This window comes from Alosa sapidissima, chromosome 9 (genome assembly GCF_018492685.1).
Source record: "Alosa sapidissima isolate fAloSap1 chromosome 9, fAloSap1.pri, whole genome shotgun sequence".
NCBI lineage: Eukaryota > Metazoa > Chordata > Actinopteri > Clupeiformes > Clupeidae > Alosa > Alosa sapidissima.
Genome location: NC_055965.1, coordinates 26964760 through 26983640, shown reverse-complemented (window position 1 = coordinate 26983640; position 18881 = coordinate 26964760). Strand labels below are relative to the sequence as shown.

The window sequence follows — 18881 nt, the reverse complement described above, 5'->3', positions numbered from 1 at the left end:
GTCGCAGCCTCAGGTGAGGTGTAGCTCTCAAGGAACCTTTGCTGAAAGCTCAAGCTCCTCCCACTCCCCACAGTTCCTTGTGTTTAATTGGTCGAGTGAAAGAGAGGTGGAGACTGGGCAGAGAACACATAAACAGAGCTGAGGCAGACAACACAATTAGCCTACTACAGGAACACCCCGAGGATTCAGACTACTCACCCCAAAGACCAAAGAGGAGTTTGTGACCGAGAAAAAGAAGAGTTCATAATTTCAGACAAAGCAGGTGAGTGTGTGTTGGTGTGGTATACTACATGTGAATTTTCTTTAAGTGTGTGTCTGTGTGCACTACAAGATGTTTCAGTTTATGTAATGATCATCTCATGCAGTCAGGACACACAAAGCTCACCGTGTGTAGATTACATGCATTGACTAAACACATGCACATGTCACCAAATAACTAAATGCTTAGTCACATTGGAGAGTTTGAAGAGGCTCATTTAAAAACTCTATGGTTAAAGATGGGTTTTCATGTTTTACATTAATATTATGTTAAGTTGAGTTTTTATCTTAGTCTGTTTGTCTGAAAAGATATGATTCTATTTTGTGTTCTTATAACACACCACATGTAGAGGCAAGTGTGAGTAATGTCGTGTGAACTAGTTTTAACACCACACAGTGTTGTTAATGGAGCCTGTGTTACTTGTAACTTTCCTTCTGCACCCACACGTCAGTAAATCTGTGTATGTAAGAAATGTTATGTCATGTTATGTTGGTTGGTAGGTGACGGTGGTGTGTGTGTTTGTGTGTTGAGGGGGGGTCATGGCTCACAGCACTGTTTCCCAAACTATTTTTCTGGGGACCCACATTTTAAAAATGGCAGACCATCGCGACCCATCTCACTTCAGATCTAACATGCAACCTGCATGCAATCATATTGTTTTAGGCCACAGGTTCTCAAACTTTTCTGTATTCTTGCATGCTACGCAGTCGTCACTCTTCAGCATAGTAAGCTTCCTATATTTCTAAAGAGAGATGTTGTAGGCTACGTTGCATTGCAGACAAGTGGATCCATGACACCGTCAATTCCTATGTAAACATAGCAAGTCATTATATTGTAGCCAATTTGTGGAGGTTTCTTTATTTGGAAAGTTGAATCCCGATTTTCGTCTGGAGTTAAACGTTTGTTGTGATAAGCTTTGTTGTAAGAATGTGAAATGAATAAATATCATAACAAGAGACATTTGTGCAATAGTCATCGTAGCCTAGTAGAGTTTGCGAGGTGGAAATCGAGAGGAAAGTGTTTAAAATGTCCATTTAAATAGTAGGCTAATATAATGCACTGCTGAGCGTTTTAAATCTGAAATAATAAGGAATGTGAGAAGGTTGCTAATAACTTTAAAGAGTGCATCTACAATTGATTGAATAGCCATGTCTGGTATGATGTCTGCTTTAGTTGACTAGATTTTAATCGGTCAAGTTGAAGAGCTGGTGTCCGTTAATGTTCGTGCAAATAGGCTGATTCTTGTCCCTTGCATTTTGCAACTGCGAGGTCCATGGCAGGCGCCCCACAGAAATGTTTTGTTTTGCGAGTGAGATGTCCACGTTGTCCCCTCTGCGACGCGTTTGCCCCCCTGTTTCAGAGCTATTCTACATTGCACAGAGGGATGTGACTGTGGTAAACAAACTATATCCTAATAGAAAACTGATAGCTTTCCTGGCTAAATGGAATAAGTAAGGCCTATTAGACAACATAAATTGTGCTGACGACCCAGTCTTTGGGAAACACTGGGTTACACTATAGGTGAGTTCAATGTTGTGGGTGTGACTTGCTGAATTCTTTGAGTTCAAGCAGATCACTTGGAAGAGTATTGTGTTCAAAGTGGTTTGTGTTGATTGTGATGAACAGTACAGCTAATCAAATTTTACATCACATTTGCTAACATGGTCTTTGTGTGTGTGTGTGTGTGGGTGAGGGGGGGGGGGTCTATGGGTTACGGTAGAGGTGAGTTTAATGTTGTGGTTATGACTGACTTGCAATATGAGTTAACCCTTGGATAAGTATAAGCACTCACTCGGAGTCACTCGTATAAGCACTCACTCGGAACATCACATTTGCTAACATTAGATCACATTCATCAGATCACAGAGAGATAACTAAGATATTTGAGCAATAGCCAGTATTTATGCATGCCTCTTCTTTTATGACTTTTAGGAACAAAAGCAGACAGATCAAACATGGCTCCAGTGCTCAGCTCCCAGTTGGACCTGTACCCTACAGATCCTGTGCCTCTGGTCCACTTGGACTGGTCCCCTACAGAACCCCATCCTCTGGTCCAGCTGGATATGTCCTCCACAGACCCTGAGCCTCTGGTCCAGTTGAGGAGGGTCTCAGTGGTGCTGGTGGACTGCTGTAGAACACAAGGACAGCTAGGGAAGGACAAATACAGCAAGACAGGTGAGGAACAAATCTCTAAGAGACACACAAATAGACACATACATATACAAAATATAAAGTGCCCCTGGAACTAAAACCAAGAATAGCTTGCACTGATACTAGACATTTGGGCATATAATACTTTTACTTGCACATGGACATGTAAAGTTTGTACAAACACTACAATGTCATGCATATGGACATGAAAAGATTGTCCAATATGTAATATTGTATTATACTTAATGATAGTCATGATAATTGTACAGCAACACTGAAACATGTCAGTCTAACTTGGCAATGGGCTACAGAAAGGATTACAAAATATTATCACTGGGATACAATATAACATGAATTGTGTTGATATTGTTGTTCTTTCTGGAATTATTCTGCATGTCTCTATCTGGTGTAGGGATTTTTTTCCTTCAATTTTGATATAACCGGACGGTAGAAAAACTATTGCAAATTTGATTCAGGATGTCTTCCCATAAAAATGACGGACATTTATTGGAAATGTCCTAGCTATGTTGTAGGCTGAACATTTGAAAAAGTTGATGAAAAGAATGTAGAAATGTACGGCCTCTGCGCCATGCTCATGTATTTGTGTTTTCTTATGTTTCTGCTCAAACAGGAGTTGGACATCAATGTACAGTAGAGAAACTCATCAAGTGTGAAACATGTGACGAGAGATTCAATCAAGTAGCAAGTCTCAACAAACATACAGGAGAGAGACCGTTCCACTGCCCACAGTGTGACAAGAGTCTTCCACAAAAGAAACATCTCAAAAGACACCAGTGTGTTCGAACAGGAGGCAGGCTCTATGATTGCCCTCATTGTGGCAAGACATTTTCTCGAAAGGAACATCTCAAACTTCACCTGCGCGTACATACTGGAGAGAAGCCGTACCACTGCTCCCAATGTGACAAAAGATTCAGTGTTATGGGGAGTCTCAAAAAACACCAACGTATACACACGGGAGAGAGGCCATACCACTGCTCCAAGTGTGACAAGAGATTCATTGACTTGGGGAGTCTTAAAAAACACCAGCGTATACATACAGGAGAGAGGCCATACACATGCACCCAATGTGGAAAGGGTTTTAGTGATGCAGGAAACCTTCAGGTACACAAACGTGTTCATACCGGAGAGAAGCCGTACTCCTGTTCCCAATGTGACAAGAGTTTCAGTTATATGGGGAATCTCACAGTACACCAGCGTATACATACAGGAGAGAAGCCATACCACTGCACCCAATGTGGCAAGAGTTTCACTGCACTGGAGAGTCTCAAGAAACACCAGCACATTCATACAGGAGAGAGGCCATACCACTGCTCTCAGTGTGACAAGACTTTTAATGATGCAGGAAAACTGCAGATTCACCAACGAGTTCATACAGGAGAGAAACCGTACTCCTGCTCCCAATGTGGCAAGAGATTCAATCATGCGGGAAATCTCAAAATACACCAGCGTATACATACTGGAGAGAGGCCTTACCACTGCACCCAGTGTGACAAGAGTTTCACTGAAAAGGGTAATCTCAAGAGACACCAGCGCATTCATACAGGAGAGAGGCCTTACCACTGCTCTCAATGTGGTAAGACTTTTAGATGTGCAAAAACACTCAAACAACACCAGCGCACTCATACAGGAGAGAAGCCATACCACTGCTCCCAATGTGACAAGAGATTCAAACATTTGAACAGTCTCCAAATACACCAGCGTATACATACAGGGGAGAGGCCGTACCACTGCACCCAATGTGGCAAGAGTTTCACTGAAAAGGGAAGTCTCAAGATTCACCAGCGAGTTCACACAGCTGAGAGGCCATACTCATGCACCCAGTGCGGCAAGAGATTTAGAGGTGCGAACGCTTTCAGACAACACCTGCGTATACATACAGGAGAGAAGCCATACCATTGCAACCAATGTGACAAGAGATTCACTGAAGTGGGTAATCTCAAATTACACCAGCGTATACATACAGGAGATAGGCCGTACCACTGCACCCAGTGTGACAAGAGTTTCATTCAAGAGTACCGTCTCAAAGAACATCAGCGTATACATACAGGAGAAAGGCCATACTCTTGCACTCAATGTGACAAGACTTTCATTCGAGAGGCATGTCTCAAAGTACATCAGCAAATACATACAGGCGAGAGGCCGTACTGTTGCACCCAATGTGACAAGAGTTTTAGTCAGGCAAAAGCACTCAAGATACACCAGCGTGTACATATAGGAGAGAGGCCATATCACTGCACCCAATGTGGCAAGAGTTTTTCTCAAAAGGCTTATCTCCAAATTCACCAACGTGTGCATACAGGAGAGAGACCTTACTCCTGCACCCAGTGTGACCGGAAATTTGCTCAAGTGGGGAGTCTCAAAAGACATCAGCGTACACATACAGGAGAGAAGCCATACCACTGCCCCCAATGTGGCAAGAGTTTCACTCAAATGATGGGTCTCAAATCACACCAGCGTATACATACAGGAGAGAAGCCGTATTCCTGCACCCAGTGTGATAAGAGTTTTTTTACAGCAGCAGAACTCAGGCAACACCTTTACACTCATACAGGAGAAAGACCGTACCACTGCTCCCAATGTGACAAGGCATTTATTTCTATGTGTAATCTCAAGAGACACCAACACAGTCACACAGGAGAGAAGCCATACCAATGCTCTCAGTGTGATAAGAGTTTTACTAGAAGTGATTCTCTTAAAACCCACCAGCTATTGCACTCGAAAAGCCATACCACTGCACTCAGTGTGACAAGCGTTTCACACAAAAGGGAAATCTTGTAAGACACCAGTGCAGACGCGCAGAAGAGAGGCTGTAACATTGTAGTGTGGTCAAAGCTTCACAGATAGATGGTGTAGAGACCCTATCTCCACACACACACACACACACACACACACGCAACATCATCTGAAATAACTCTCACAGGATTCTATGTTCAGTATAATGATTTATGTACATTAGGTGTGTGGGAAACACCAAACGCATTGAGATCACATGTAAGCAGGAGAGCTTGACATTAGGCAACTGTTGTCGCTTTAAGCTGAATTGCTTAAAGTGACGATAGAGTTTAATGAATGGAGAGATTGTCTTTTGAGTCTATTTTGTGATCTTAGTCAAGTTCAAAACACCATCAAAACAAACCATTGGTTATTAACAAAAGCAGATTTGCTCCCACCTATGAATTGCTGTGCTAAATGACTGTGTGTGTATGGGAGGGGTGTCTAGTTTTAGCTTTAGATGGGGTGAGACAGGGACAATAATGTCTAGATTTGTATGATTTTGTGTATCAACTGTATACTGTATGCTTTGTCTTTATTTTATTGCATCATCTACCTGCCCAGGGACTATGGGTGGAAACTAGCAATTTGCTAGTATAAATACATTATAATTACATTTTCAATATGACAGTGATTGTAGTTGATCTGTGGACTGTGTTGGATTGAAGGAGGAGTTACTTATGGATGACTAAATGATGATAAAATAAAGACACTGACAATCTTTCTAAAAAGTAAGCTACAGCTTTTCTGTAATATTATGAAATAATGCTTTTTATTTTCATGAACCATGATCATCCAGATGAAAACAAAAAAATGACCTGCAATATTTCACTATGTAAAGAATCTAGAATTAAGGATCCACATCTTTACAAAAAGTGGGGAAAACAGATTGATCCACAATATTATATTTCTTAATGTGCACCTCCATATGCATTCACACCTCCCTTTCATTTCCTATGCTAACACCCACTTCAACCACCCATAACCTTGAAATGTTGGAAAAATGTCATTCTAAAGAATATTTAGGTTCATTGAATTCAACATAGAATTGTAGAACCTTCAATTGTTGTGGAACGGAATCTTATGTTCAAAAACCCACACATTTGAGGGTTAGCTAAATGATCTATTAGCAGTGATATCACTTTTGAATATTTGTTGGCGTTCTTGGTGACCTGACGATGATTCCCTTATCTGTACTACAACAGTGATTCTTATGGGATGTCTTGTCTATCTTACCATCCTAACTACTGTGTGTGGGGGCAATATAACCATGGGTCTTTGTCCAAGCATGTCACATTTCAAGTTGTTTAGAACCTTTTACGGTAATTACGATAATTATTGTTTTAACTGTAAATATAGACATTTTCAATGAAATACCTAGTTTATAAAGCAATTCATTGTCTTTATTCTCTTGTTCATAAAGGTTACATTATGGTTAAAATATTGCATAGTGTACATAATGCAGGACATACATATGAAACCTCTGATCCTTCATAAATTGTATAGCAGTAAAGGAATTATAAGTATCATTGCAATATGTCATACACACAACACAGTAGCAATTAAATGCAGGTCATGCTTGCTAATATGAAACCTCTGAGCCTGAGTTATGAGTGTGTATCAAGACCAAGAGTCAGTATCTTCAGTTCAACTCATGTTGTACAGTAAGAGTTGCTTGGTAGTAAGGCTGTCTCCTGCTCTCTACTTATCATACTAAAAGCACCAGAGCACCTGTATAATGTTGCATACCCAGAACATTTCCTGAGCACAATCAACCCCATAGTCAAGACCATTTACACCTGTCCCTGAACAATGTGATACACCTGGAACCTGTCCAGAGCAGCACCTGCCTCCAATCCAGGAACATCCACACCTGTTCATGAACAATGTGGCATCTCTGAAACACGTCCAGAGAACCATCACCCCCACATTCAACACAATTTGCACCTGTCCCTGAACATTGTATAGCTGAAACCTTTCTAGATCACCTGAGTCTAATTCAAAACGATTCAAGCACCCGCAAACCCCACATTAAAGAGTAAATGAACAACGAAAGAAAATGTTGACAATGTTTAATGAAATAAAAGTGACCAAATCATCCAAAAGCACACACACACACACATACATATATATATATATATATATGGAACCTTTTACGGTATATATATAGTGTACTGTACTTGTATTGTTCACCCATATATATTGTTCACCCATATATATATATAAAGCTTTTTGCTGTGTTAGGTTTACAGGTGTGTGTACTGATGATATCATACCAGCTAAGTTGAGTCCACTAGATACAGGTGAGTTGTGCACATGCTGAAGCCTTCTTATGGGCGTGTGCCCATGTGAGTCCATGGACTGGGGTTGGGGTGATGGTGGAGGCATGGGGCTCTGTGTCTGCTACCACATTCTTACACTCACTATTGGCCTGTAACAATTACACAACATGGCACACACTATATGTTACTCATTTTCCTCAGTATCCTCATTTTTCTGCGGTAACTCTTTATTGTAGTCGCAGCCTCAGGTGAGGTGTAGCTCTCAAGGAACCTTTGCTGAAAGCTCAAGCTCCTCCCACTCCCCACAGTTCCTTGTGTTTAATTGGTCGAGTGAAAGAGAGGTGGAGACTGGGCAGAGAACACATAAACAGAGCTGAGGCAGACAACACAATTAGCCTACTACAGGAACACCCCGAGGATTCAGACTACTCACCCCAAAGACCAAAGAGGAGTTTGTGACAGAGAAAAAGAAGAGTTTATAATTTCAGGTGAGTGTGTGTTGGTGTGGTATACTACATGTGTATTTTTTCTATGTGTATGTGTGTGCAAGATTTTTCAGTTGATCAATGATCATCTCATGCAGTCAGGATACACACACATAGTAAGCTCACTGTGTGTAGATCACATGCATTGACTAAACACATGCACATGTCACCAAATAACCAGACTTAGTCACATTGGAGAATTTGAAGTGGCTCATTTAAAACTGTATGGTTAAAGATGGGTTTTCATGTTTTACATTAATATTATGTTAAGTTGAGTTTTTATCTTAGTCTGTTTGTCCGAAAAGATATGATTCTATTTTGTGTTCTTATAACCCACCACATGTAGAGGCAAGTGTGAGTAATGTAGTGTGAACTAGTTTTAACACCACCACACAGTGTTGTTAATCGAGCCTGTGTTACTTGTAACTTTCCTTTTGCACCAACACATCAGTAAAGCTATGTATGTAAGAAATGTTATGTCATGTTATGTTGGTTGGTAGGTGACTGTGGCGTGTGTGTTTGTGTGTGGATGGGGGGTCATGGGTCACAGCAGTGTTTCCCAAACTATTTTTCTGGGGACCCACATTTTACAAATGACAGACCATCGTGACCCATCTCACTTCAGATCTAACATGCAACCTGCATGCAATCATATTGTTTTAGGCCACAGGTTCTCAAACTTTTCTGTATTCTTGCATGCTATGCAGCCGTCACTCTTCAGCAGTGGCGTAATTATAGTAGGTGCAGCAAGTGCAGTCGCCTGTGTTACTTGTAACTTTCCTTTTGCACCAACACATCAGTAAAGCTATTTATAAAGATAAATGTTATGTCATGTTATGTTGATTGGTAGGTGGCAGTAGTGTGTGTGTGTGGTGAGTTCAAGCAGATCACTCGGAAGAGTATTGTGTTTAAAGTAGTTTGTGTCGATTGTGATGAACAGTACAGCTAATAAAAGTTTACATCACATTTGCTAACATGGGGTGTGTGTGTGTGTGTGTGTGTGTGTGTGTGTGTGGGGGGGGGGGGGGGGGGGGCGCTATGGGTTACGGTAGAGGTGAGTTCAATGTTGTGGTTGTGACTGACTTGCAATATGAGTTAATCCTTGGATAAGTATGCATATCACTCGGAACATCACATTTGCTAACATTAGATCACATTCATCAGATCACAGAGAGATAACTAAGGTTTTTGAACAATAGCCAGTATTTACACATGATTCTTCTTTTATGACTTTTAGGAACAAAAAGCAGACTGATCAAACATGGCTCCAGTGCTTAGCTCCCAACTGGACCTGTCCGCTACAGAACCCGTGCCTCTGGTCCACTTGGACTGGTCCACTACAGAACCCCTTCCTCTGGTCCAGTTGGATTTGCACCCTACAGAACCCTTGCCTCTGGTCCAGTTGGAACGGTACCCTAGAGAACCCCTTCCTCTGGTCCAGTTGGAACGGTCCTCTACAGAACCCGTGCCTCTGTTCCAGTTGGACATGTCCTCAACAGAACCCATGCCTCTGGTCCAGTTGGAACGGTGCCCTACAGAACCCCTTCCTCTGGTCCAGTTGGAACGGAAATTTTGCAAATTTGATTCAGGATGTCTTGCCATAAAAATTAGACATTTATTGGAAATGTGTTAGCTATGTTGTAGGCTGAAAATTTAAAAAGTCGATGAAAAGTATGTAGAAATGTATGCTGCTGTGATATGCTCATGTGTTTTCTTATGTTTCTGGTCAAACAGGAGTTGGACATCAATGTGACCCAACCACTCGTACAGCAGAGAAACTCAACAAGTGTGAAAGATGTGGCAAGAGATTCAATCAAGAAGCAAGTCTCAACAAACATACAGGAGAGAGACTGTTCCACTGCCCACAATGTGACAAGAGTCTTCCTCAAAAGGAACATCTCAAAAGACACCAGTGTGTTCAAACAGGAGGGAGGCTGAATGATTGCCCTCATTGTGGCAAGACATTTTCTCGAAAGGAACAGCTCAAAATTCACCTGCGCGTACATACTGGAGAGAAGACGTACCATTGCTTTAAGTGTGACAAGAGATTCACTACCTCGGAGAATCTGAAGATACACGAACGCGTTCACACAGGAGAGAAACCATACCAGTGCGCTGACTGTGGCAAAAGTTTCAGTACTAAGGGTAATCTCAATACACATCAACGCATTCACACAGTAGAAAAGCCGTACGAGTGCGCTGACTGTGGCAAAGGTTTCAGTACTAAGGGTAATCTCAATACACATCAACGCATTCACACAGTAGAAAAGCCGTATGAGTGTGCTGACTGTGGCAAAAGCTTCACTGTTAAGCATAATCTCACAGCACATCAGCACATTCATACAGGAGAGAGGCCGTACCCCTGCCCCCAATGTGACAAGAGATTCAGTGATTTGTGGAGTCTCAAAAGACACCAGCGTATACATACGGGAGAGAAACCGTACCACTGCACCCAATGTGGTAAGCAATTCTGTGATTTGGGGACTCTCAATACACATCAACGCATTCACACAGGAGAGAAACCACACCAGTGTGCTGACTGTGGCAAAAGTTTCAGTACTAAGGGTAGTCTCAATACACATCAACGCATTCACACAGTAGAAAAGCCGTACGAGTGCGCTGACTGTGGCAAAGGTTTCAGTACTAAGGGTAATCTCAATACACATCAACGCATTCACACAGTAGAAAAGCCGTACGAGTGTGCTGACTGTGGCAAAAGTTTCACTGTTAAGCATAATCTCACAGCACATCAACGCATTCACACAGGAGAGAGGCCGTACCCCTGCTCAAAGTGTGACAACGGATTCTCTACCTCAGAGAAACTAAAGAGACACCAACACATTCACACAGGAGAGAAGCCATACTCCTGCTCCCAGTGTGACAAGAGATTCAGTGATTTGGGGAGTCTCAAAAGACACCAGTGTACACATACAGGAGAGAAGCCATACCACTGCCCCCAATGTGGCAAGAGTTTCACTCAAATGATGGGTCTCAAATCACACCAGCGTATACATACAGGAGAGAAGCCGTATTCCTGCACCCAGTGTGATAAGAGTTTTACTAGAAAGGATCATCTTACAACCCACCAGCTATTGCACTCAGGAGAAAAGCCGTACCACTGCTCCCAATGTGACAAGGCATTTATTGCGATGTGTCATCTCAAGAGACACCAAAACAATCACACAGGAGAGAAGCCATACAGCTGCTCTCAGTGTGATAAGAGTTTTACTAGAAAGGATCATCTTACAAGGCACCAGCTATTGCACTGAGGAGAAAAGCCGTACCACTGCACTCAGTGTGACAAGCGTTTCACACAGCTGGGACACCTGAAACTTCACCAGCGTACTCACGCAGAAGAGAGGCTGTAACACAGTATTTCGCGTTGTCAAAGCCTCACACAGCAAAATCATCTGAACTAACTCTCACAGGATTCTATGTATATTCAGTATAAGGATTTATGTACTTCAGGTGTGTGGCATACATAAAAAAACACAATGAGATCACATGAAAGCAGGGGAGTGCTGAACGGTTAAATGTGCATCTTATCTATGATTTGCTGGAACAGTTTGTTAAGTTTTTATGGTCCAGGCTTGACTAGGTTGTTTTTGTTGCCGTTTTTGGAGCCTGGGCTGTCCACAAAGACCACATTCAGGGCACAGGCAGCTAGCGGATGGTGAGGTGATGTTTGCTGTATGGAACAAAAAATGTTTTAGATTAGAAACCACGTAGCATCGCTTAGAGTGCCTTTAATAAAACAGTTTAGAAATAATTGTGATGGTTAAAGGACAATTTCTGAAACCATAATGTACATCTCTTACTAATGTGTCATTGTATTGCTTGCTTTTTGAACCCCAATGTGTATTGAAGTTTGTGTCATTTATATCATTAATAAATGGTGTCATGTCTACATGTGTCATGTCTACATAGATCCTCTAGCCTAATAACTAATTGTTATTAAACTGTGCTTCTGCCTATCCCAATATGAACCGCTCTCCATAGGACCCTTACAATAGATAGATAGATAGATAGATACTTTATTGATCCCCAAGGGGAAATTCAAGAAAAAAACACGAATTTACCTTGACATGCTGCCACTCTTGTCGGTGCCGTAACCGCTTGCAATAAAGTTGGTTAAGTTGGTTGAGCTTAATTAATATATTAGTAATATATAACTATCAGTATGGGGGACCCTTATAATAAAGTTGGTTAAGCTTAATTAATATATTAGTAATATATAACTATCAGCATGGGGGACCCTTATAATAAAGTTGGTTAAGGGACTGTACGATATTTAGCGGGGGGGGGGAGGGCCGGTCGCCAGACGATCGGGTTAAAAATGTTCTGCCTGGCCCTCCCCCTGGTCAATTTTTTTTTTCCAGGGGCCTCCCCCCGGCTCAAAAAAATTCACCTAGGCCCTCCCCCCTACGTGAATCACATAAAACTGGTCGGAAAATGACGTTTACAACGTTAAAACGGCCAGCAAATGTCATAAGCACACTTACACACACACGGGTACACAGTGTTGCGCAAGTTTGGTCACAAGCGGCCCGCGGCCGAGATGGGCTATGAGGCATACGTTCACACTCGGTATCATGTTTCAACACACTTTAGGTCAATATCACACCGGAATTCTCCTTTAAAGACATTTCCTGTATGACAAAACTTATTAGTCGCAGTATCAGGTGTGATTTTGGCCCATTGTTCTAAACAGATTCCAGGGGTCCCTCTTGTGAATCCTGATCTTTAGTTACTTCCAGAACTGTTTAATTGAATTTAATTGATTTGGCTGCCTTCAAGTCTTTCTGGAGCTTTCTCCGAGTGGTCCTTGGCTCTTGGAATTGACTATCCTTCTGATTCCCTGGTCAGAAATATTGCGAGGAAATCCTGTGCATGGCCGGGTGATGATGCAGTGATGTTCCTTCCACTTGCAGATAATGGCTCCCATGCTGCTTACTGGAAGATTCTGAAGTTTTGAAATGCATCTGTAACCAGTTTCATTGATATGTTTTGCAACAATAAGGTTGCAAAGGTCTTGGGAGAGCTTTTTGCTTTTATCCATCATGAAATGTCTCTTGTGTGACACCTTGGTAATGAAAAACCTTTTTATAGCCCATCAATATGTAGGCTACTAACCAAGCTTATATTAATTTGCACAGATAGAAAGGATAACTACTCTCTAACTACTTACAGATTCCAGCTCGTTCCTTCCCTTTCCTTGCCTTAGTGCTTTTTCTTAGCATGTTCAATACTTTTTCCCTGTGTTATTCCACTTCATGACTCTACTTATGGAGGTGTTTGGATTTTTTAGTTCGACGCCCTTTAATCTGCTGAACCTTCTGCTCGTTTCAAATATAAAAAAAACTCTCTGCAACTCAACATTGGCCTGCCTGCCTCAGCTGCCTGTAAGGGGCTTTTCAGTTGTGCTGGATTACTGTTCACTGCAAAGCTACCAATGTCATCACTGTCAGCCCAACTAGCAAGGGAGACATGCGACATGGAATGTTCAGGTGCACAGAACGAGTTTATTAATATTCTGAGACTCACTAAACACTCACAGATGTAGACCATACGCAGGTAATGCATAAACATAATGCTAAACTAAATGTACATTCACTTCCTGCTAGACTGAATTGCACTTTCCATGCACACTAAGCTAAACTACACTGAATGCATGGAAAGTTGCTATAGCGGAGTTTACAGCTAGTCACGTTAGACTCAGTGTGTATGAACTCGTGGTCATAATGAAAACATTAATAAACATTCTCTAAGTTGCTAGAATTGCACCCAAATCTTAACAATACATGTAAAGTAACATAATACAGCAGGTATATCAAAGTTTTCAACTTAAACAAGATTTTACAGTTACAAATTGACTTTTTTTGAAAATTAAAACAAAGTGGGGAGTGCTTTGTAGTATAGTATAAAGTTTATACAGTCAACCTACGCAATGCAAAGCATACCGCTTCTGATCGGCTATGGCAACAATACAAGGACAAAACGCAGCAGAGCTGCAGTATAGCGTTTCTCCAAAGGGGGCACTAAAACACCAATCTCAATAAAGCTGCTTAATTACGGCGAAAATCACATACAAACACTAAACTACATTTCTAACTCTGTTACACCCCCCTCCCCTGAATTTCACCAAATTCAAGCAGCAACCAAATAACACTTCCAAAGGCAAAGAGTACACTATTTTCAAAGACTAGACAGAGAGTCACCAATTACAGGACAGCAAACCACAAAGATATCCAATAAGGATGAAGTGGAAGAAGAGGAGCGCAAACTCTCACACAACCAACCACTGGCAGTAGGGTGCCTTATACACCCCACAAGACCATAAAGCCATAAACCATAAATTCCATAAATTCTCCACAAAGCTAATCAGAAAAGCTAGATAAATAATAATATGTCTAAAATTAACTTTTATATTAGCATATAGTTTGTAAACAAACATTTAACATTTAAATGATGTAAGAAATAACTGTTAATTAGTGCCAAAAAATATATGTAGTTAACTATTAACATATATTAATACAATATTAGTTAATAGATTTGCTAAAACATTAACATACAGATTTTATGCAAACAACTAATATTTAATTAATGATGAAAAAATATTAACTTGTGCCAAATAGATATTTTAGTAACAATTAACAAATATTAACAAAGGGTTAGGTAATTACTAGTTTGCTATTTATTATGGCACCTTATTATGGAGTGTTACCGAGCATACCTTGGCAAATAATGGTTTAAATAAAGTACTCATATTCCATTCTATATTGTTTTACTTTTGCACACAGCTTCACAAGACCTGGTGCTAGGGCTCAGTTGTGTTTTTAAGTCCTATCAGGTGACATAGAGGGCTGAAATATGGCTAGTTCAGAGATGCTTGTAATCCGGCAGAAAGAAAAAACAATATACTAGCCTCTAACTCTTCCAGGACTTCTCACAATTATTCTGTTTGTTTCCTAAGAAACGAGTCTGTAGATTACACTGATTCTACAACATCTAAAGTTTTTTTTTCTTCTAACAACGCCCCTTAGCTGTTGTAGAATCAGTGTAACCTACGGCCTCTCGGGGCTTATTGCTTAAATAGACCACACTTCCACTGTAACATTCAACAAGTTCTTTAATTTACATTTGTAATGAAATGACTGGACAGGCTTTTGCCTGGCATGTCATCTAAATAATCTATTAGCAACGAGATCGCTTTGGAAGATTTCTTGGGGTTCTTGGTGACCTGAAGATGATTCCCGTATCTGTAACTTTACAACAGTGGTTCTTATTGGATGTCTTGCCTATCTTACCATCGCTACTGGGCGTGGGGGCAGGATAATCATTTTCTTTTCCAAGTATGTCACATCATTGAGTCTTTTCCAAGTATGTCACATTTTCAGTGGATCAGAACCTTTTACAGTAATTATTGTTTTAACTGTAAATATAGTCATTTTCAGCAAAGTACCTATAGTTTTTAAAGCAATTCCCTGACTTTAATGTATTCTCTTGACTTTCTGATGTTGAAAAATGACTCTGGGATTCATACTAGATTAATTACTCCCATATTACAAGTTTGTTTACCATCAAATTGGCTTCAAAAAGGTTACATCATGGTCAAATATTGCCCATACACTTAAATGCAGGCCATACATATGGCTTATATGAAACCTCTGAACCTGAGTTATGAGTGTGCATCAAGACTAAGAGTCAGTATCTTAAGTTCAACTCATGTTGTAAGAGTTGCTTGGTAGTAAGGTTGTCCCCTGCTCTCTACTTATCATACTAAAAGCACCAGAATAATGTTGCATACCCGGAACATTTCCTGAGCACAATCACCCCCATAGTCAAGACCATTTACACCTGTCCCTGAACAATGTGATACACCTGGAACCTGTCCAGAGCAGCACCTGCATCCAATCCAGGAACATTCACACCTGTTCATGAACAATGTGGCATCCCTGAAACACGTCCAGCGAACCATCACCCCCACATTCAAGACAATTTGCACCTGTCCCTGAACAATGTCTAGCTGAAACATTTCCAGACCATATGTGCCTCATTCAAGACGATTCAAGCACCCACAACCCCCACATTAAAGAGTTAATATAGGTTGAAGGTCAAAACAAACTTTTGACAATGTTTAATGAAATAAAAGTGACCAAATCATCCATAAGCACACACACACACACACACACACATATATATAGTGTACTGTGCTTGTATTGTTCACCCATATATAATTTAAACCCGTATACACCCATACACAATTAAAAGCTTTTTGCTGTGTTAGGTTTACAGGTGTGTGTACTGATGATATCATACCAGCTAAGTTGAGTCCACTAGATACAGGTGAGTTGTGCACATGCTGAAGCCTTCTTATGGGCGTGTGCCCATGTGAGTCCATGGACTGGGGTTGGGGTGATGGTGGAGGCATGGGGCTCTGTGTCTGCTACCACATTCTTACACTCACTATTGGCCTGTAACAATTACACAACATGGCACACACTATATGTTACTCATTTTCCTCAATATCCTCATTTTTCTGCGGTAACTCTTTATTGTAGTCGCAGCCTCAGGTGAGGTGTAGCTCTCAAGGAACCTTTGCTGAAAGCTCAAGCTCCTCCCACTCCCCACAGTTCCTTGTGTTTAATTGGTCGAGTGAAAGAGAGGTGGAGACTGGGCAGAGAACACATAAACAGAGCTGAGGCAGACAACACAATTAGCCTACTACAGGAACACCCCGAGGATTCAGACTACTCACCCCAAAGACCAAAGAGGAGTTTGTGACAGAGAAAAAGAAGAGTTTATAATTTCAGGTGAGTGTGTGTTGGTGTGGTATACTACATGTGTATTTTTTCTATGTGTATGTGTGTGCAAGATGTTTCAGTTGATCAATGATCATCTCATGCAGTCAGGACACACACACATAGTAAGCTCACTGTGTGTAGATCACATGCATTGACTAAACACATGCACATGTCACCAAATAACCAGACTTAGTCACATTGGAGAGTTTGAAGAGGCTCATTTAAAAACTCTATGGTTTAAGATGGGTTTTCATGTTTTACATTAATATTATGTTAAGTTGAGTTTTTATCTTAGTCTGTTTGTCCGAAAAGATATGATTCTATTTTTGTGTTCTTATAACACACCACATGTAGAGGCAAGTGTGAGTAATGTAGTGTGAACTAGTTTTAACACCACCACACAGTGTTGTTAATCGAGCCTGTGTTACTTGTAACTTTCCTTTTGCACCAACACATCAGTAAAGCTATGTATGTAAGAAATGTCATGTTATGTTGGTTGGTAGGTGACGGTGGCGTGTGTGTTTGTGTGTGGATGGGGGGTCATGGGTCACAGCAGTGTTTCCCAAACTATTTTTCTGGGGACCCACATTTTAAAAATGACAGACCATCGTGACCCACCTCACTTCAGATCTAACATGCAACCTGCATGCAATCATATTGTTTTAGGCCACATTGCATTGCAGACAAGTGGATCCATGACACTGTCAATTCCTATGTAAACATAGCAAGTAACTCAAGTCATTATATTGTAGCCAATTTGTGGACGTTTCTTTATTTGGAAAGTTGAATTCCGATTTTCGTCTGGAGTTAAACGTTTGTTGTGACACGCTATGTTGTAAGAATGTGAAATGAATAAATACCATAACAAGAGACATTTGTGCAATAGTCAAAAGATATTGTGCCTTTATCGTAGCCTAGTAGAGTTTGCGAGGTGGATATCGAGAGGAAAGTGTTTAAAATGTCCATATAAATAGTAGGCTAAAATAATGCACTGCTGAGCATTTTAAATCTGAAATAATAAAGAATGTGAGGAGGTTGCTATTAACTTTAAAGAGTGCATCCACAATTGATTGAATAGCCATGTCCGGTATATGGATGTCTGCATGACTTTTAGCACTTTTACATCCCTCTCCCTATGCTACAGACCTTTTATTTGTTTTCTTATTTCATCACACGTCAAAACACACACACACACACACACACACACATATCTGACTTTCTCCAACTTTTGCACATCTCCATAGAACTTTTTATTTATTATTTTTGATTTCTCCTCCATCTATCTACCCATGTCCTTGATTGCCTAGCCTTTCTGCTAGCTAGCCATCCACAACACACACACTTACATCATCTCTGTCATCACCTCACATACATACAGCACACTGCTTGCTACAGTAAGCCTCCTCTACATACTTGCTGCACACTGCCACCCCCCCCCCCCCCCTACATACACAGCACATTGTCTTCAGGATTTTCTCCAACACACATCCTCTACATACTTACAGCACAATGCCCCCACCTACCCACACACACACACACACACACAGTCACTGCTCCACTCCCCTCCCGCCCACACACACATCTTCACTGTCATCACTCACATACATCATGCATACAGTACTCTGCTTGCAATAGTAAGTCCCTTCACCATATTTGCAGTACACTGCCCCCCCCCCCCCCTCTCCCCTACATACACAGCACATTATTTCATCAGGAAGCTTCTCCAACACACATCCCCAACATACTTACAGAACACTGCCACCCCCCCCCCCCCCCCAATACACAGCACATTGTCTCATGAGGAAGCTTCTCCAACACACATATTGCACACTGCCCTCTCCCCACATACACAGCACACTATCCCATCTCCCTTGGCATCCCCCCCAACACACACACCAAGACCCCTGGCAGTTGGGTTACTGCTAATCGGTCAAGTTGAAGAGCTGGTGTCCATTAATGTTTGTGCAAATAGGCTTATTCATGTCCCTTGCATTTTGCAACTGTGAGGTCCATGGCAGGCACCCCACAGAAATGTTTTGTTTTGCGAGTGAGATGTCAACGCTGTTCCCCCTGCGACGCGTTCGCCCCCCTGTTTAAGAGCTATTCT

At 41.2% G+C, this 18881-nt stretch overlaps 1 protein-coding gene across 1 annotated transcript; it reads left to right on the top strand.

The window, feature by feature from the left end:
• On the top strand, positions 1-11818 carry LOC121719423 (zinc finger protein 271-like). Its single transcript, XM_042105040.1, has 4 exons — positions 1-262; positions 2192-2434; positions 3042-4808; positions 10899-11818. Exons 2-4 carry the CDS (start codon positions 2215-2217, stop codon positions 11237-11239), a joined length of 2328 nt encoding a protein of 775 aa, XP_041960974.1. The 5' UTR covers positions 1-262; positions 2192-2214; the 3' UTR covers positions 11240-11818.
• The last annotated feature ends 7063 nt before the right edge of the window (positions 11819-18881 follow it).